The sequence below is a fragment of the Nycticebus coucang genome, chromosome 14, assembly GCF_027406575.1.
Source record: "Nycticebus coucang isolate mNycCou1 chromosome 14, mNycCou1.pri, whole genome shotgun sequence".
Lineage (NCBI taxonomy): Eukaryota > Metazoa > Chordata > Mammalia > Primates > Lorisidae > Nycticebus > Nycticebus coucang.
The window spans coordinates 49,605,999-49,628,385 of NC_069793.1; the positions used below are offsets into that span (position 1 = coordinate 49,605,999).

At 34.1% G+C, this 22,387-nt stretch overlaps 1 protein-coding gene across 1 annotated transcript in view; it reads right to left on the reverse strand.

The window, feature by feature from the left end:
* Positions 1–22,387, reverse strand: part of PDE3B (phosphodiesterase 3B) — a 182,019-nt gene that overhangs the window by 49,381 nt on the left and 110,251 nt on the right. The window contains exons 2-5 of the mRNA XM_053560444.1: positions 22,199–22,249; positions 15,195–15,443; positions 12,587–12,726; positions 1,653–1,759 (exon numbers count right to left, since the gene is read on the reverse strand). Of these exons, the coding sequence (XP_053416419.1) occupies positions 1,653–1,759; positions 12,587–12,726; positions 15,195–15,443; positions 22,199–22,249 (547 nt within the window). The remainder of the gene's footprint in view (positions 1–1,652; positions 1,760–12,586; positions 12,727–15,194; positions 15,444–22,198; positions 22,250–22,387) is intronic.

A 22,387-nucleotide genomic window follows, 5' to 3' on the forward strand; every position in this document is an offset into this window, starting at 1 on the left:
TATATTCAACTTCTACATATTTTAAAAATGCTACAAAAATGTTATTATTGTTGCTTTTTCTCATCAGTATTTTCTTCTAATCACTCACCTATTTAGGATTACCAGTGCCTTTCATTTGTTCCTATAGTTCTGTGGTTCAATCTGGATCATTTTCCTACCTAAGAAATTTCCTTTATGAATCTTGGTAGTGTAGGCCTGCCAGCAACAAAATTTTTCAGCTTGTTTGTTTTTAAAATGTTGTTTTTTCCCTATAACTTCTTATCTGATTTAGTGAAAAGATTTTTGACAGCTTTACTGAGATAAATTGATAACAAAAAATTAGAATATTCAAAATGTAGAATAAGATACCTTAATGTGCACATACACTGTGAAATGATTACCACAGTCACATTAGTTAACATATCTATCACCATACTTAGTTGCCACTTTGTGCATGGGAGTAGTAGGACATTTCAGAGGAAAAAGGTTTTATTTCACTTTAATTTTTCAAGAATATTTCACTGGATAATGAATTCAATGTTAACAAGTTTTCTTCTTTTCAACACTTTAAATATGCCAATCCATTGTCTTTGGTGTCCATGTTGCTGTTAAGAAATCATAATCAGTTTTATATTGCTCCTTGGAAAATAATCTGTCTTCTGGTTACTTGTGAAATTTGTTTCTTTCTTTTTATATTAAAGGGCTTGACTAATATACCTCACTGTGATTTTCTTTATTTATCCTGCTTGTGCTTCACTAAGTTTTACAAATTATTGCTTGGTTTCTTTCATTAGTTTTGGGAAATTATTTTGTCCTTCTGTCCCTTTCCTTTGTTTCTGGGAGTTCATTCACATATTTTAGAACTTCTGACTACAACTCATGTTGCTTACACTTTGTTCTATTATTATGTATTTTTCCCTTCCTGTGCTTCAGTTTTGGTATTTTCTATATCTCTGTCTTCAAGTTCACGGTTTTTGTATTCTGTTGTGTCTAATCTACTCTTGAACCATCAAGCAGGATGGAGATATTAAAAATATCTGGAGATATTTTTCCAGTGTTTGCTTTTCTTGATTATCGTAACATTTTCCTACCTCTTCATATTTTATAGTTTATTATATACAAAAGAATTCTGTGTTTGTATACTCCATCTAATATCAGCCATAATGTATTTTAAAAGCAGAATATCAGTACTGCTCTATTATTATGCTGTATTTATAAAATATATTTCAGCCAAGAAGTTTTGAAGCATTCCATAATCTCTGAATTTCAACAAAATTTCTATTAGAAGGACTTGCCAGGATATATGCAGGGTTTGTCCTATTCTCATAATAAGTTTTTTTCTGCACACCTTCCATTCTACAAATGAAATACTCTTTTTGCTGAAGATTTTTCCCTGTTCTGGATCTATAAATATTCAGGTTAAATGGCTCTGTATTTTATCTCTGAATCCCTAGTCCCTAACAAAGTGTCTGATACATAGTAGACATTCAAAAAGTGTTTACTAAAAGAATTAGAAAATGGTTAACTATTACCCAACCCAAATTTCTTAGTCATGTTAATTTACAACAGATAAAATTGTTAACAAAATTAGCTATTATATATAATAAAAAGAATTTACACTATCATGTGTTTTGGAATCTTCCATATTTAAATCATAAAAAATGATTTCTTACCAGCTCTTCTCAGACCTGTATGGTGAGTCAGTGATACAGAAGACGACCTTTGCTTTGGGATTGTCAGTAGATTTGAACTTAAAGGCCCATTTAGATACCATCCTTGACTAAAAGGGAAAGATAACAGGTTAGGAATTTTAAAACCATGAAAAACATCCTTCTTTGTGGTCTTCAATGCAATTAAAATATATATCCTTATAAATTCAGGGTTTGGCCTCTGTCTAATGCCTAAGGCCTAAAGCAGAAGAGAGTAAACTTCCTTCTGTAAAGAATCAGATAGTAAATACTTTTGACTTTGTACACAACTCTGCCATTGTAGCACAAAAGAATTCATAAACAAAAGTAAATGAATTGGTATAGCTATGTTTCAAATAAATTTTTTTATAAAAATAGGTTATAAATGAGATTAGGTCCATAGGGTATAGTCTGCTGATCCCTAGACTAAAAACAGATTATCATTATAACCTGAAAATTTCTTTCTTTTTAATTTTTTCAGAGACAGGGTCTCTCTCTGTCACACATACTGGGGTATAGTGATGCAATCATAGCTCACTATATCCTCGAACTCCTCAGCTCAAGCAATCCTCCTGCCTTGCTTCCCAAGCACCTTGGACTACACCCAGCTAATTTTTTTTTTTTTTTGGTAGAGATATGGTCTCATTATGTTGCCTAACTGGTCTTAAGTCTTTGACTCAAGTGATCCTCTGCCTCAGCCTCTCAAAGTGCTGAGATTATAGGCATGAGCTACTGTACACAGCCTGAAAGGCTTCTTAAGAACACATAGTGCTTGTCCCATCCCCAACATTTCAGTAGGTCTGAGGTAGAGCCAGGGAATTTCCATTTCCAACAAGTTCTTAGATAATTCTGGTGTTGCTTGTCTAGGGACCTCACTGACAGTCACTGGCCTAAAGTATGGTTTTTATTTATTTTCTGTCCCATTCTTCACAAATATTGACTACCATTAACTAAGTCATTTCCCATAACTGAAATATTCACTATAAGTTTAGGGCCTTTGTGAAGAAATTAAGTATCAAATGGCAATTATAGTATATCGGTGTGACAAGTATGTTATATCTATTACAAATAAAATAAGGTAGTAACTATATGAATGATTTGGGCCCAATGCCATACATATATGAAATGTACCATAAATGATACCTTTCTTTCTTTAGATATTCACTGGCTTGTTTTCTTCTATTTGTGAATTCCTGATTTTGCCAGAAGCTCAAGGACAAATTGAGATCTTCTATCTAGTTTCATTTAATTTTTACTAGAGCAAGCTAAATTCTCAATAAGCTCCTCCCCAGCTGTTTCCACCTTTCCTACACTTTCATACTCCATTTGCTCAAGGAAAATCTGGTTTTCTGTGACCCAAGAGGATTTTGTACACATCTCTAATATAACATCCATATTGTGGGTAGAGACAAGATGGCTGACTGAAGCTAGCTTTCCACGGAGGCTCCCATCCAGAAAGAGAGTTAAAGGACAAAAATTTAGCAAGTAACCTGGTGGATTTGAGCTACACCAAGAGAGAAGGTTGAAGAATGCACATCAACCCCGCTGAGGTGAGCTGTGACCACAAGGATACAAACAAAAGGTACAAAATCCATCACCAAGCGGACGGGAGTCCCCTCCCCCATGAGAATGGCTCAGAGTGCCCCACAAACAAACGGGCAGAGTTCAAAGTTCCTACCATTACACTCCACAGGAGAGACCCTCTAAAAACTGGACCTACCTCCCCTACTAGGGTGCCACGTCGTTCTCTGGCCAGGCATAAAACTGTATAAAACTGTATATATTCTCAACCTGCAAATCTGAGCTCCCAGCACTCCCCTCCGCTCTCACTCTGAGGTCTGGAAGCCTGTCCCACAGGAGTCCAGATTCTTGGCTGATTTTTCAAGGGGTGCGGACAGTGCCTAAACTGCAGCTAGTCAGTGCTGACTCTGGGGAGCAGGAGTGAGGAGAGGATGGTAGGCTAAGAGGGAACCACACCAGAGCAGCAATTTCCTGAGGCTCGGAGCAGCAGCCGTCTTTTAGCAGCAATACAGCTCACTCTCAGATATTCTGAAGCCACACCCCCTGTCTCCCTGGGCAACCAGCCGAGGCCAGCAACAACCCGTGAGTAAAGGATTTGCCTGAAGTGGTACCGACTCACAGACCGGGGAAGCTCCCAGGGCAGGGCTGACCCAGAGGACCGCTTTACTAAGCCTAAGATGCACCTGGCCCTCAGGGGATCGTCAGCCTATAGACAAAGGAAGGCAGCAGGATAGAACTGACAGGTAACCTAATACAAAACCTGCAGGAGCAAAGACAGGGCTTTGAAACTCAAAACAGCTTCTCTTCTGCAGGGGAATTTAGCAGTTCTGTTCAGTTCTGTCAGTAACATTAATCAGGGGTGGGGCTAGACCTGAGTGAACACCCCCCAACCTTCACCAAGTGCCCAAGGCTGTCAGTCCTCACTTCCTCCTGCTAGAGAGAGGCAGAGCGCAGAGGCCTTGCAGCTTTCCTTGTGATTCAGACAGGTGCAAACCCCTGGAGTATCTATTCACTACAGGCAACTGAGTCAGCCAACTGCAGGGCTATCAGTGACTGGGTGTGACAGAGGTGCAAGGTGGGGAAGGAGACATCAACCTTCCCAGACTGATCTATTGGCTGAGGGGCTCCTCCTGACTCCACGCAGCCCTGGAGCAAGCCATATCAGAGTAGTCACCAGACCCCTGATCCAGTTCCCAGAGACCTCTTAAACTCTCCCACCCAAGACAGGTGCTGACTGAGACAATTGATTTGGACCTTTTGAACTGAGCCAATCGCCTGAGGACTATTCAGGTGGTGCTCTGGGTGTGTGGTTTTCCAATTGTTGCCTGTGGTGGGTGGGGTGACTTAATTGCTGGAATTGCTCCACAGCTGAGACTTCAACCCAGAGTAACTGTTTCACTAGGGTCGAACAGAAACCAGCTGAAAAAAAGACAGAACCACTTAGCCCCACCACACCAAACAGGGCCCCAGTTTCTCAGGCCACAGCACTGTACGGGTCCTCCACAAAGCCCAGGGGAAAAAATAAAAGGGAGTAAAACAATCATGGGGCGGAATCAGCGGAAAAACTCTGGTAACATGAATAACCAGAATAGATCAACCCCCCCAAGGAAAGATATGGCAGATGTAACTGAAGATCCCATTCATAAACAGCTGGCCGAGATGTCAGAAATAAAATTCAGAATTTGGATTGCAAACAAGATTAATAGAATGGAGAAAAATTTGGAATTAGAACTTCGAGCAGCAATTCAAAAGTCGGAATTACAAATTTGAGGAGAAATTCAAAAATTGTCTCAATAATTTAACGAATTTAAAGACAAAACCACCAAACACTTAGACATGCTGAAGCAAGAATTTACAGCCCTCAAAGATCTGAAAAATACAGTAGAATCCCTCAGTAACAGAGGGGAGCAAGCAGAAGAAAGCATTTCTGACATTGAATACAAAGCTTTTGAACGCTCCCAAACTCCCATAGAGGAAGAGAAATGGAAAGCAAAAACGGATCATTCACTCAGAGAGCTATGGGGTAATTCGAAGAAGGCTAATATCTGCCACATTGGAATCCCTGAAAGTGATGAACTGGCCTCGCAAGGCACAGAGGCCATCTCCATGAAATTATGAAAGAGAATTTTCAAGACATGCCAAGAGATTCTGAAATTCAGATAGCAGGCAGTTTCAGAACCCCAGCATGATTCAATCCGAATAAGACATCCCTCAGGCATATCATAATTAACTTCACTAAATTTAATGAAGGAGAAAATTCTGAAAGCAACCAGATGTAAGAAATCCGTTACCTACAAAGGGAAGAATATTAGAATGACAGCACATCTCCCTGCTGAAACTTTTCAAGCCAGAAGAGAGTGGTCATCAACTTTTAATCTTCTAAAACAAAATAACTTTCAACCTCGGATCCTGTATCCACCTAAACTGAGTTTCATTTATGATGGAAAAATAAATACTTTAATGACTTTCATATGTTGAAGAAATTTGCCATAACCAAACCAGCTCCTCAGGATATTCTCAGACCTATTCTCCATAATGACGAGCCCAATCTTCTACCACAAAAGTAAACTCACTCAGAAACTTTTGATCATACTCCAACTTCCACAGTGGTGAAAGGATTAAAAATGTCCACTGGACTTTCTAAAAACTCAATACCCAAAATTTGACCAGACTTATCAATATTCTCCATTAATGTGAATGGCTTAAACTGTCCTCTAAAGAGGCATAAATTAACTGACTGAATACAAAAACTCAGGCCAGATATTTGTTGCATAAAAGAGTCACATCTTACCTTACAAGACAAATATAGACTCAGGATAAAAGGATGGTCATCTATATTTCAGGCAAATGGTAATCAGAAAAAAGCAGGTGTTGCAATTTTATTTGCAGATACAATAGGCTTTAAACCAACAAAACTAAGGAAGGATAAGAATGGTCACTTCATATTTGTTAAGGGTAATACTCAATTATGATGAGATTTCAATTATTAATATCTATGCACCCAAGCAGAATGCACCTCAATTTATAAGAGAAACTCTAACAGACATGAGCAACTTGATTTCCTCAAACTCCATAATAGTCGGAGATTTCACCACTCCTTTGGCAGTGTTGGATCGATCCTCCAATACGAAGCTGAGCAAAGAAATTTTAGATTTAAACCTAACCATCCAACATTTGGATTTAGCAGACATCTACAGAACATTTCATCCCAACAAAACTGAATACACATACTTCTCATCAGCCCACTGAACTTACTCCAAAATCGATTTTATCTTAGGTCACAAGTCTAACCTCAGTAAATTTAAAGGAATAGAAATTATTCCTTGCATTTTCTCCGACCACCATGGAATAAAAGTTGAGCTGAGTAACAACAGGAATCTACATACTCATACAAAAATATGGAAGTTATATAACCTTATGCAGAATGATAGCTGGGTCAGAGATGAGATTAAGAAGGAAATTGCCAAATTTTTGGAACAAAACAACAATGAAGACACAAATTATCAGAACCTCTGGGATACCGCAAAGGCAGTCCAAAGAGGGAAATTTATAGCACTGCAAGCCTTCCTCAAGAGAATGGAAAGAGAGGAAGTTTACAACTTAATGGGACATCTCAAGCAACTGGAAAAAGAAGATCATTCCAACCCCAAACCCAGTAGAAGAAAAGAAAGTACCAAAATTAGAGCAGAATTAAATGAAATTGAAAACAAAAGAATTATACAACAGATCAATAAATCAAAAAGTTGGTTTTTTGAAAAGGTCAATAAAATAGATAAACCTTTGGCCAACCTAATCAGGAAAAAAAAAGAGTAAAATCTCTAATTTCATCAATCAGAAACGACAAAGACGAAACAACAACAGACTCCTCAGAAATTGAAAAAATCCTTAATGAATATTACAAGAAACTTTATTCTCAGAAATATGAAAATGTGAAGGAAATTGACCAATACTTGGAAGCACGTCACCTTCCAAGACTTAGCCAGAATCAAGTGGAAATGTTGAACAGGCCCATATCAAGTTCGGAAATAGCATCAACCATATAAAACCTCCCTAAAAAGAAAAGCCTGGGAGCAGATGGCTTCACGTCAGATTTCTACCAAACCTTTAACAAGGATTTAGTATCTATATTACTCAACCTGTTCCAAAATGTAGAAAAAGAAGGAAGACTACGCAATGCATTCTATGAAGCAAACATCACCCTGATCCCCAAACCAGGAAAAGACCCAACAAGAAAAGAAAATTATAGACCGATATCACTAATGAATATAGATGCAAAAATATTCAACAAGATCCTAACAAACAGAATCCAGCAACACATCAAACAAATTATACATCATGACCAAGTCGGTTTTATCCCAGGGTCAATATACGTAAATCTATAAGTATAATTCAGCACATAAACAAATTAAAAAACAAAGACCATATGATTCTCCCAATCAATACAGAAAAAGCTTTTGATAATATCCAGCATCTCTTCATGATGAGAACACTTAAGAAAATTCGTATAGAAGGGACATTTCTTAAACTGATGGAGGCCATCTACAGCAAACCCACAGCCAATATCATATTGAATGGAGTTAAAATGAAATCATTTCCACTCAGATCAGGAACCAGACAAGGCTGCCCATTATCTCCACTGCTCTTTATCATTGTAATGGAAGTTTTAGCCACCTCAATTAGGGAAGAAAAGGCAATCAAGGGTATCCATATAGGGTCAGAAGAGATCATACTTTCACTCTTCACAGATGATATGATTGTATATCTGGAAAACACTAGGGATTCTACTCAAAAACTCTTAGAAGTGATCAAGGAATACAGCAGCGTCTCAGGTTACAAAATCAACATTCATAAATCCATAGACTTTATATATACCAACAATAGTCAAGCTGAAAAAACAGTTAAGGACTCTATTCCATTCACAGTAGTGCCAAAGAAGATGAAATATTTGGGAGTTTATCTAACAAAGGACGTGAAAGATCTCTATATAGAGAACTATGAAACTCTAAGAAAAGAAATAGCTGAAAATGTTAACAAATAGAAAAACATAACATGCTCATGGCTGGGAAGAATCAACATCATTAAAATGTCCATACTACCCAAAGCAATATATAATTTTAATGCAATCCCTATTAAAGCTCCACTGTCATACTTTAAAGATCTTGAAAAAACAATACTTTGTTTTATATGGAATCAGAAAAAACTTCAAATAGCCAAGACATTACTCAGAAATAAAAACAAAGCAGGAGGAATCATGCTATCAGACCTCAGACTATACTACAAATAGATGGTGATCAAAACAGCATGGTACTGGCACAAAAACAGAGAAGTAGATGTCTGGAACAGAATAGAGAACCAAGAGATGAATCCAGCTACTTACCGTTATTTAATTTTTGACAAGCCAATTAAGAACATTCAGTGGGGAAAAGATTCCCTATTTAACAAATGGTGCTGGGTGAACTGGCTGGCAACCTGCAGAAGACTGTAACTGGACCCACACCTTTCACCATTAAATAAGATAGACTCTCACTGGATTAAAGATTTAAACTTAAGACATGAAACTATAAAAATACTTGGGCAGCGCCTGTGGCTCAAGGAGTAGGGCACCCGTCCCATATGCCGGAGGTGGCGGGTTCAAACCCAGCCCTGGCCAAAAACCACAAAAAAAAAAAAAAAAGAAAAGAAACTATAAAAATACTAGAAGAGAGTGCAGGGAAAACCCTTGAAGAAATGGGCCTGGGCGAGTATTTTATGAGAAGGACCCCCTGGGCAATTGAAGCAGCTTCAAAAATACACTACTGGGACCTGATCAAACTAAAAAGCTTCTACACAGCCAAGAACACAGTAAGTAAAGCAAGCAAACAGCCCTCAGAATGGGAGAAGGTATTTGCAGGTTACGTCTCCAACAAAGGTTTGATAACCAGAATCCACAGAGAACTCAAACGTATAAGCAAGAAAAGAGCAAGTGATCCCACTGCAGGCTGGGAAACTTCTCTGAAGAAGACAGGCATGTGGCCTACAGACATATGAAAAAATGCTCATCATCTTTAATCATCAGAGAAATGCAAATCAAAACTACTTTGAGATATCATCTAACTCCAGTGAGACTAGCCTATATCACAAAATCCCAAGACCAGAGATGTTGGCGTGGATGTGGAGAAAAGGGAACACTTATACACTGCTGGTGGGAATGCAAATTAATACATTCCTTTTGGAAAGATGTATGGAGAACACTTAGAGATCTAAAAATAGATCTGCCATTCAATCCTATAATTCCTCTACTAGGCATATATCCAGAAGACCAAAAATCACATCACAACAAAGATATTTGTACCAGAATGTTTATTGCAGCCCTATTCATAATTGCTAATTCATGGAAAAAGCCCAAGTGTCCATCGATCCATGAATGGATTAATAAATTGTGGTATATGTACACCATGGAATATTATGCAGCCTTAAAGAAAGATGGAGACTACCTCTTTCATGTTTATATGGATGGAACTGGAACATATTCTTCTTAGTAAAGTATCCCAAGAATGGAAGAAAAAGTATCCAATGTACTCAGCCCTACTATGAAACTAATTTATGGCTTTCACATGAAAGCTATAACCCAGTTACATCCTAAGAACAGGGGGAAGGGGGAAAGGGAGGGGAGGGAGGGGAGGGGGAAGAGGGAGGGGGATTGGTGGGATTACACCTGCGGTGCATCTTACAATGGTATATGTGAAACTTAGTAAATGTGGATGTAAATGTCTTAGCACAACAACTAAGAAAATGCCAGGAAGGCTATGTTAACCAGTATGATGAAAATGTGTCAAACGGTCTATGAAGCTAGTGTATGGTGCCCCATGATCACATTAATGTACACAGCTATGATTTAATTAAAAAAATAGCATCCATATTGTATCATAATTTTAATGTTTACAAATTGTTTTTCCTCACTGACTTGTGAGTTCCTTTAGATGCTATGTCTTATTCATCTCTACCTTCACAATGCACATAGCACAGTGCCTGAGAGAGATGTTCAACATGTATTTGTGGAGAAAATGAATGACAGTCTCTTTAGGATCCTATTCTGAAGTTACTAGAGAATAGATTTTTTTCTACTCACCAATTTCAAGCAAATGGACTCTTTCTTTTCTTATTATCTAATCTCTTTTTGTACGGCTTTTATTGGGCTCTTTAATAAAAATGTACTTTGTTCTATTGACAGTGCCATGTTTTTCAGTACTCCATTTTGAAATTTTTCTGCCCATTTCTTGGTTTTTTGTTTTGTTTTTTTTTTTTTTTTGAGACAGTTTCACTATTTAACCCCTAGTAGAGTGCTGTGGCCTCACAGCTCACAGCAACCTCAAAGTCTTGGCTCAATTCTCTTGCCTCAGCCTCCCACGTAGTTGGGACTACAGGCGCCCACCACAACACCCGGCTATGTTTTTGTTGTTGCGGTTGTCATTGTTTAGCTGGCCCGGGCAGGGTTTGAACCTGCCAGCCTCAGTGCATGTGGCTACCCATTGTGTTATGGCTCTGAGCTTCTTGCTATGTTCTTAATGAGGGAATATTGACCTTTATCCTCCTTCTTCCCATGATGCACTTTCTTCCACAAGTTTCTCATATTTAATTATGTGCTTGTTATAGAAGTTCCAACGACTGAGTCTTACAAGAATCTAGAACCCCACCAAGAGGTTACCTCCAGACTGGCCAGTTACAGATAAACAGCCTTGGTGGCAGAATAAAAATGACCCTACACTCAAAAAGTATCAAATGTTTCTTGAACTGCAAATGTTTTACTCCTACATCAGTGTGAAATACTAAAAATCAGAATAAGTTTCATCTTTTCTTTTAAAACCCAACAATATTCTCAAGGTAATTTTTCTCATAATTAAGAGAGAAGCATTATCTTACATATTACATTTTCAGTTCCTGACATCATTCGCTTCCCTATATCCTGCTTCCAATACAAAAATAAAAAGACTACCACATTCTGGCTTTCTGCAAACTTTGAACCAATGCTCATTTCCCTGTACTGTACTCTTCATTCTTCAATCCCCTCCTGTTTTATATATGATTTTACTCTATTTTTCTTTTGTAAGAAAGGAATTTACTTACTTGAATGTAGAATAGAAGATTCAAATTAATAAACCACAAAATGAATCTGGAAAACTCTGAGTTACATTTCACATGTTAATGTTAAAGTGTAACACATAAATAGCTATGATCCAATCCTGCCATCTACTATTTCAAAATATGAAACCACACAGCTCAAATTGTAAGCACAGCACATGCTCAATAAAAACAGAGTGTTTTAACATGGAATTAACACTAATTCCAATTTTATAAACATAGATAGATAACTGACTAGAAAGAAGCTTATAACAAACCCATACAAAAGATCAATATCCTTCCTGGCTTTTAAAAGACAAAGTATTATATTAAACCTTTGTTATCAGATTAAATGTATATATTTATATTCAGAAGATTTTAGCTCCTGAATTTTTTTTCAGCCTCATTTACTTGTAGTTACTAATGGCTTTCATTTATAGGATTAGCACTTTTAGTTCCAAGTAAAGCCGCAATAAAATACAGAATATATTAGTACTCTCAGTATCTAGCAAGAACAGGGTTTGAAAGGAGACTTGTTACCTTAAATCTAACAACAGTGATAAGCTCTGGAAATGTGCTCCCTCTTTCACAAATCAGTAATTCTGCTGATGTACCTTTGGATACCATACACTAGATTAGTGACCACCCCTGTTAACACTGTTTATACAGATTTAAAAGCTTTCCTAGTATCCTGTCCCAAACTGATTCTAGTTTCCCTAAACCATCTCACTGACTCATGTTCTTTTTTTTTTTTTTTTCTAAGAGACAGTCTCATTTTGTCACCCTGGGTAGAGTACATGGCGTCACAGCTCACAGCAACCTCAAATTCTTGGGCTCAAGTGATCCTCTTGCCTTAGCCTCCCAAGTAGCTGAGACTACAGGTGCCCACCACAACACCTGGCCATTTTTAGAGATGGGGTCTTGCTCTTGCTCAGGCTGGTCTTGAACTCCTGAACTAAGGTAATCCATCAGGCAGGATTCTAGCATCCTCCCAGCATGCTAGAATTACAGGCATGAGTCACCACGCCCAGCCTTGGCTCATGTTCTTAAGGCTTCAGCATGTTTTAACTCAATCTAAAGAAGGCATGTTTGCGTCTTCTTAAGAATCAATTTCTGTATTATACCATATTATTACCACCCACATTGTCCTATACCATTCCTTATACCTTCCCTTTCTGCCTTTAGAACTATTTCGGATTTATTCACAGAAACAGGTAGATACCTTAAGATTCAGGGTTTTTGTTTTGCGGGAGTGGTTCTTATTTTGTTTTGTTTTTAACCAAGGCTCTAGAGATTTTTACCTTGAAACGCCAAATTCTTGGTGAGGCCTTTTGGTATTATTGCGTTCCCACCTTACAGACTGCTCAACAGGTAGCAATCCTGAAGTTCCTGAGCTCCTCCTCAGCTGTGGAGTTGGTAAACTATTCCTACTATTTAGTCCCTGTTGAATAATTTAAAAATGGTTAAAATTATTACTCTTTAACATGCCATATATGTAATATTAATTACAGTATACAAAAACATCAATGCAAAGTATATTTTTAATATGTACAGGATAAACAGAACATTTTATTCAGAAAAGTTATTAATTTACTCCAAATTTTACATTCTATGCTGCTGTTCTGTTTATCTTTCTACTACTAAAACATATTTTTGAACTCTCTACAATATAAACTATATTTTTTCTTCTGCAAATTTAACTCACAGTTTCCTGAGGGCAAAAAACTTGGCAATTTAAACGCAGATATGCAAGATTTACCCTGAAAATTAACTTCAGAGGACAAGCTTAGAATAAAGGGATGATCAGGACTACATCCCAATTATTTTTTCAGAACACTACTATCTAATGCACCTAGCAGTTAGTTAATCTGGACAAACTGCAGAATTCTAAGTTTCCTTGTGAATTAATAATTAAATATAGAACACCTTTAGCTTTAATATTTTACCCTAATTTTTTGAAAATACCTCAATTCAAATGTTCAATTATTGAGAATATTCCATTTTGACCACTGTGAGAAAGTGTTTTACATAGTTTCTGCTTTTTATGAACTTCCTCCATCAGTAAGACACTGCAACAATCTCAGAGAAATAAGTACTTATGTTATATTTAAGTTTTGCCAAGGATGCATATTTTGTAAAGGTTTATGGTAATTAGACCTACAGTGAAAAAGTGCCTTGTGCAACACAATCCTTGTTGACTATAATTTGGGTTCATACAATTTTTCTTAGTTCTTAATATATATATAATACTTATATTATCTATTCCTATTCCCTTTTACCTACTGTTGTTTTTTTTTTTAATAAATGCTATTGCTTTTCTCTCCTCTATGCTTTTCCAAAAGCAGAGATAAATTGGATATGAAATTCTAATAAAGAGTTTAAAGAATACCAAGAAAAGGAATTAAAAGTTATTTCCTGGTTCTTAAACTCAACTCAAAAGTTACTTCCTGGTTCTTAAATATGATAAATTCCCATACCCTAAATAACCATAATTAACTGCAGTGCTCAAGAAATGAGGTGTTTAGGCATCCTGTTTTATTAACATTATGTCTAAAATGTTCCTAAAATGTACCAGCACACTTTTCTACACAAGCAAATGTAATAGCAAACGTAATACTGATATCAATATGATTTTTATAAATTATGATTTTTAAGAACTATTACTTTTAAAAATTACTATCCTGAGCTCCAAATGTCACTGAAGGGAGAGAAAAATAACTAATTAAAATCAAAAATTAATTCAAGCATATATTAGAATTATTTCATTGATTATTTCTCTCCCTTTTGGATGCTTGCGACTAGTCTCTTTCTTACAAGGTAGAGTGCTTTAAAAAAGTTCTAAACTACTATTGTTAATTGGGTTTTGACTAATGCAGGTACTGCTATATAAACTTTGAAAAAATAAAAATATCGTATAACTACTTATGATCCAGATGGTCATCAATAATTTTCAAATCCTTTTGCACTAATTGGGTTTACCTGATTATTCAACATTTCTAAACCCTAATGCTGAGAAGTGACAAAATAAGATGGATCTCCAAAATCCTCTGAAAATTGTATTTACCCTTTTCTAAATTCTAAATGCACTATTACAATTAATAAGTTTTAACTGATCTAAATTTCACCTTCTCTTGGTTCGTTTCCTCCAATGGAATAAAGTAGTTGAACTAGAATAGAATAATCCCTAAAATATTTCTAGTTTTATGAACTTCCTCTATTTGCAGACACTGCAATAATATTTTAGCTATTGGTGAAACAGTCAAATAAAACAAGTAACAGCACTCTGAACAACCGTAATGTATACCTATTTAGAACAGTATTTACTATTTTCTAAAGGAAATCCTATTTTGAAATATTAATATTTAAAGATAAATTAATCCCTTATGTAACAGTGGAAAAATCAACACCTATTGGCTATGGTAATAGCCTATTGGTAAGAGAGGGGAAAAAAGTGTTCAAAAAAATGTAAAATTCATTTTTAAATAATGCTATGTATCTCATAAAAAGATTATTATAATGATTTCTTCTTAGCTCAGTAAGAATTCCTAAACTCTAAAGAATAAGACAGATTAATTAATAACATAATCTTTCTACTAGTTTGTCATTCAAGCTTGGAACTAAATTTGTTCTTCACTTCATAATAATAATATTAACAATGATAATAAATAATTGCTACATTTAAATTATAACTGTTAATTACAGCAATGCTATTTAAAATAGAAACTAAATTCTAATCTATAATTATCTGAAGTTATAAATGCCTCTAAAGTCCCAACATTTCTTTTAAACACATACGTAATGTCTGGTCCCTGAAAGGAAAATTGCTTCTTATATAAGACATAAGAAAAGCAGTTTTGATTTAAAACATAAATATGATAAATAGCGCTGGCTGATTGACTGTATTTTGACCTTGTGAAGTTTTCGATCCCCCTTCTCAGCTGGATCCTCTATTTCAGAGCAGGGGTAAAATCCAGGAAATGGTGTGAAAGGATTAATCTTTGGCCTACAGGAACCTGAGAAAGCACCCATCAAGCTACTGATACTCCGCAGTGAAGAAATGACTTGTGGGGGAAGGCTCGGATCAATCAGAAGATCTGACACCATATTGCGAGCCTCATTTAGCACTGAGAGATCAACTCCATTCCCACTTCCAGAATTCTAGAAAAGAAAAAGAGTAGAATTTTTTAACATTTAAGAAAAACTCATTTGTAAAAACAAAAATGACAAACCCACTCTACTTTAAATCAATAATATCTAAGTAATTTACTCATTTTAAACTATAAGCTTTGATTCATTTGGACATGGCCTAAATGATACAACAAATGGTATAATCCTAACTTTAAGTTTATATATTTAAATTTAACAGTATCTTCTACATATATATTAGTTTTTTAATTTTTCCTTTACTTTTCATTACCTTATTTCATTATACTTAAAAGTATTTATTACTGACTTTATAACTGGTATAAAAACTAATCTGCATTTACTTTAGTAATACAGTTTACAAATCTGTAATTTGAACATTCCATTAATTTATTGATGATTTCCTCTTCTTTATGTCAACATTTCTTTTAAACACATACAGCATTTCTTATGTTATATCAGTTATACCTCTTAAGTCACTCACTTAAGAGGCAGTCTAGCATAGTGACAAGGCTTTCTTACAAAGACATCTGATTTGAAATCTAAACTTTAAACTTAACTGACCTCAAGCAAGTTACTTAACATCTGCATGTTTTAGTGTCTTCAATGTAAAATAAGGATAATAATACCTATATCTTTAAGAATTGATGTGAGAATTAAATTTGATAATACATGTAAAGCACTTAAAACAATATATAGTGAATGTATTCAAGATAAAATACATAGTATTATTACTACTAATATTATGAAAAATGAGATAAAAATGAGATAATGATAATGATCATTATTGATAAAATTGATAATGATAATAATGATCAATAATGATAAAAATGATAATAATGAGAAAAATCATATCAGAGTTCAACAGAAACAGTGGTAACTTAGAAATGAATGGTTAAAAAAATCTTCATGGATATTGTAACATCAGGCTAAATTCTCAAAAATTGGTAGGAAGAAAATACATATTTTCAGTGGTAATAGACAAATGATATGATTTTTAGTTTTTGAAAATACCTATATATGATGTTCAACTTGATTACCCATAGAAATAAATGAACTAATAATCATAACAGTAAATGAAATGTTATTTTTGTTTATTTCATTGTACCTTAAACTCACATTTGGGTCATTCTGAAATTCACAATTATTCAAATTATTTAATGAGTTCACCACAAAACTGTTTAGTACATATCCTCAATACATTTTAGAATTCAGAAGTGTTATGAAAGTTAAGCCAAGATGCTAAATAATGTCTACTCATTGTGGAATTCTTTCTTTTTTTTTCCTTGAGAAGTGTTAATTTGTATTAGTTTTGATTTTAAAACATTCCTTATTATCAGGGAATAGCCCAACTATTTCTAATCCTTATCCACTATAAATAAAATTAAAATAAACACATCTCTATATATGTTACTGTGAACAAATAAGCATACTTATACAGATTGCCATAATTTGAATTACTGAGCTAAAGCAAATGAACATATTAAAATTTGACCATTACCCTAAAACTGCCTTATAATATGTTGATCAAATCTATACTTCAACTAATTGTATATAATAGTACCTATTTTTCCATACTTCATTATAACTGGATATTATGAATTTACTTAATCCCCACCTACCTGACAGTATCTAACAGGCAAAAAAAAAAAAAAGTCTCATTGCTGCTTCACCCTGAATTCTCTGATTATTATGATTCTGATTGTTTCCTGTCATATTTATATAATTTATAATCCTTTTTTTGTAAACTCTGTCTATTTACAGTCTCATTTAACCACTACAAATGAGTGTATAGAAGTAATTTTTGTTTGGAAGTAAACTTTCGATATTATCTAAAAATTATATAAATTAGGAAGGAAGAAATCACAAATTTACCAAGACAGTAATATAATTTGGATTTTCACTTTGAGTGCTGCTATGTACCAGGCACATATTATTGTTTTAATTGCTATTATTCCCAAATTATAGATGAGGAAATAGGTTCAGAGGGACTTAAGAAGCTTGCCTAATTTTCCAGCTAAGAGAGAATAGTTTGTATCAGACCTACCCTTCTGCTTAGAACAACTAGAAAAGCTGAAAATAGAATACAAATAACATACATTTCAAGGCATCAGAACACAACCAAGCAGCCAAGGCTTAAAAAAGATAAAAACCTAGAGCTAAGAGAAAGGACCAAATGAAGCGACATTCTGGGCTCTTTTTTTTTTTTTCTCTCAAGGAATTTGTTGATGATTCATAACTGGCTTAGGGGAGAGAGGATATGGAGCACAGCAGTTAAGAGACTAGGAAACAGAGCACAGATCTGTAGTCTCACTGGGCTGGGAGACCAAAATTGAAGTTCAGGGCTGTGAAGGTAGGGAGAGCCAAGCAAGATCCCAGAACAATGAGAAGAACAAGTTTAAATTCAGGGTTGCTTTTACTCTCAAGGCATTTGCCAATTTATAAACAATGGCCAAGAGGAGAAATAAGTAGAAATCCTCAAAAAGATTTCTACTTTGAAAATAAAACAGAGCTTTCAACCGTCTCACAAAGCTGAAACTAAAAAAAAAAAAAGGAAAAAGGGTTCCTAGAAAAACACAACTAACAAATGGTATAAGAAGAGACCAAAAATAGTCAAAAAACTATAAAGAAATTGAATTCGTAACTTAAAACTTGTCCACAAAAATATACTACAAGCTTACATAGAGCATTTTTTCCAAACATTAAAGGAGGAAACAATACCAAACTTCAATCTTACCCAAACTATATAATAAAAAGAGAGCTTAATTAATATCCTACCATATTTTATTTTGGTATCAGGGTTTTGGTAATTTTGATACCAAAATATGCCAAAAACAATATAAAAATAATAATTAGAAGACAACACTCTCTTATAGCACAGATTCAAAACTTCTAAACAAAATGTTAGCAAATAGAATTCAGTAACATATTTAAAAAAAATACATCTTGATCAAATTCACTTTATTCTGTAAACGTAAGGATGTTTTAACAAACAATTCAATTCACCATATTAATGGAATAACTGGAAAAAATGCAGGAATCATCTCAATAGATGAAGGAAAATCATCTGACAAAATTCTATACCCATTCATGACTTAAAAGAGAAAAAAAGTCTTTACTCGCTAAGGTTGGAATGAAACTTCCTTAATCTGACAAAGCCTATCTACAGAAAATATTAGTGGTGACATGTTGAGCATTTCTCCATAAATTCATGAACAAAATGAGGCTGCCCACTTTTACCACTTCTATTCAACACTGCGTTGGACATCAAAATGATACTGTAATATGAGAAAAAGAAACAAAAGACACAGGATTGGAGGGGAAAGATCAATTTGTCTCTACTTGGAGATAGCATTATTGTACACTTAAAAGACTCAATGAATCTTCAAAGAAGCTATTAAAATTATTAATTATTATTAATAATAAATTTAGCAAGGTCTCTGGATTGAATATATAAAAATCAAGTGAATTTCTGTGAATCAATATAAACTATTAAGAAGAAAATTTTTAAAAATTGATACCTTTTATAATACCTTTGCAATATTAAAAATTAAATACCTAGGAATAAATTTAACAAAATATGTTTGCAAGACCTCCACACTAAAAACATTATTAAGATAAACTAAATATGACTCAAATTAAGTGAAGAGATGTCATTTTCATAGATTGAAGATTTTAACATTGAAAGATGCAAATTCTCCCTATGTTGATTTATAGAGTCAATAAAGTCTCAATCTAAATTCTAGTAGGAATTTTTTAAGCATGGAAACTGTCAAGGTGATTCTAAATTTTATACTAAAATACAGAGAACCAAAATGGCCAGGATAGTTCTGAAGAACAAAGCTGGAAAACTTACACTATCAAATACCAAAACTTCTTATTAAGCTATAATAATTAAAGTAGTGAATATGGGATTTGTATTTAAGGACAGGCAAACTAACCGATGGACTAGAACATTAATTCCTGAAATAAATGCACATACATATGGATTTACAACAAAAGTGACAATATAGAACACAGAAGAAAGAATTTTTTTCAATATTTTTTCAAAATTGGAACTGGGCCAATTGGATACCCAGATGGGGGTAAAAATATGTCTTGAGCTATATATGCCACTGTAGAGAAAAATAAATTCCAGATGCATTATAGACCTAAAAATAGAAAGTAAAACAATATAACTTTAGGGGATAACATGGAAGAATATCTTCATGACCTTGGAGATAGACAAAATACTTAAATAAGACACACGAAAATCACTAATCAAAGGACATGATTAATAAATTGGCATTACATTAAGATATGAAGTATTTTTATCAAACAATACTATAATAAGCCACTCACTGGAAGAAATGTTTTTTACTAAGCATTAGATTATATATAATACATATATATTTATGTATATGAATACATATTTTCATGTCCAGAATACACAAACAACTACTTCCCACTAAGTAAAAGACAGAAAAATGGAAAGAAGACCCAACCAGAGGATATCTGGGTTACCAATTAACATATATAAAGGCCCACAACCTGATGAGACATCTTATCAGTGAAATACAAATACAGTTACGCGTTGATGGGGATAAATTCTTAGAAAAATCTCATTAGGTGGGTTTGCCACTGTGCAAACATTACAGAGTATTTTTACATTAACATACATATATTTTTATATAGAAAACTAAATGTCCCATCATCATTACTGAATATCAATCATTTACCCTCCTTGATCTGTAGTCCTAATATCAAGTGCCATATATCATGTTTCTATATTTGCTCCACCATAATTTTATGGAACCAGTATCATATATATGGTCTATTATTGACCAAAACATTATTATGTAGCACATGACTACTCAATCCACAAGATATTGTTACATAGCTACTGGAATGACTTAAAAGAGATACTACCAAGTGTTTGTAAGGATGTGTAACAACTGCAACCCTCATATGCCACTGATGGTTGGATAAAAGTTAATAAAAGCTCTTTGAAAAATCATCTGGTGCTATCTACTTCAAGTGAATATATGCATGCAAACACTAGCAATCCACTCCAAGACATATAAGCAACAAAAGGCATCAAGATTGTTCTAGCAACATTATTTGCAATAACAAAAAAAAACTGAAAATAAAACAAATTTCCATCTACTATAGAGCAAATAAATAAATGGTGGCATATTCATTCAATGGAATACTAACTAGAATGAAACAAGTAGATTACTGCTATATGCAATATTAATTAATCTTACAGATGAAAATTTGAAATAAAGATGAAAAACAAAATACATATGATGGATCTAATTTATATCAAATTCAGACAGGAAAAACTAAGTTGTAATGTCAAAAATAAGCATTGAGATAATGCTTTAGAGAAGTTCATGTCTAGAAGAGGAGCGTAAGACGGGATTGGGGGTGCTAAATTCCATATCTGAATGATGGTCATATGATTGTATTCAGTTTGAAAAAAATCAAGTTGTACATCTATGAGTTGTGCACTTTTATATACAAAAGTTATCTTTCAGTTTTTTAAAAAAGGTTATTGGAAAGGGAGAGAGAGAATAAAGGACAGATGTACCTAATTATCTTTCACTGGTCTGTCTGACTTTGAGTCCATGCTCTTAGCTATTATTGCTGTTTATTTTTAGATTTTACCAGTAATTTAGACACTCTTTTAATTGGAAACTGAGGATCTTAGTGAATATGAATGATGATAAAACCCACCATATAGGTCAAGGAACCATCTCCTTTTAGATAAGATGTGGCCTTCTCCTTGATTTCATCTGATCATAGTAATTGTATTACTTTTGCTCACTAACGTCCAGAGAATAGTTTATTCTTATGCATTCTTGTGGCTGTTCTAGTCACAGCTTAAAAATAAAAATCAGCTATGCAAAGGGATATTAATTTTTCAAAAATTGGTATCAAGTAACCATTATTGTAACAAAACATCAAGTTTCAAAATAGCATATGATGCATAATGGGAAAAGATCAATAAAAATATACATAAAAAGTTAACCCAGATAACACAGTTATTCCTTGAAGTTTCTGAATGGTTTTTCTTTTTTTCTCCTTATATGTCTATTTTCATTTTATCGGATAAGTTGGAAAATTAATCTTTAAAAGGACATATTATATTATTCCATTCGTATATACAATGTTAAAAAATAAGCAAAACTGATTACTAGAAGTCAGGATAGGGGTTATCTTTGGGGTATAGGTAATGACTGAAATGGAGCATAAAGGAGTGTTCTGAGATTCTGCTAATATTTCTATAATTTCTTCATATGGGAACTAGTTACATGGGACATTTAGTTTGTAAAAAATTCATTGAGTTGTATACTTTTGCTTATGTATGTTATAATTCAATAAAAACTTTACCAAAAAGTGAAAGTTTGGTTCTTTAACTTCCCAAATATAATATTTTGCCAATTGTTTTGCTTTGTCTCATGTGTGGCCTTCACTCTACCTTTTCCTCCCATAGGTCAGTGGTCTACATCAGAAAAGGAAAAAACTTTCATCCTTACTATAGAAATATTAGTTTATTCTGAGCACAGATTGTATTAGCAACATTTTAAAAATAACTATTTATATAAATTTCATTTTTCATCTTTTCCCTTATAATTTAAATTTGTTTTTAATCTACCTCAACGAAAGTTCAGGTTAACTTAGTTCCATTAGAAAAAATCTATGGCACAGAAAGCTGTAAATGTAACTTTAAATGTCAAAAGTTTCACCACAGATATTAGTTACTAGTGATTATCACTTATATTTACCTGATAATGAGGTTTATACCACTGCTTTAAGTCCCAATCCCAAAGAATCATCTGGAAAAAAAAAATCACTCAGTTACAAACAAAAAATAAATATATATGAAAAGACAAAAATGTAGTATTTTCAATTACAATTACCTAAAATAGATTGAATTTTGAAAGAGAAATTGGGAAGGTAAGAATAAAAATAGG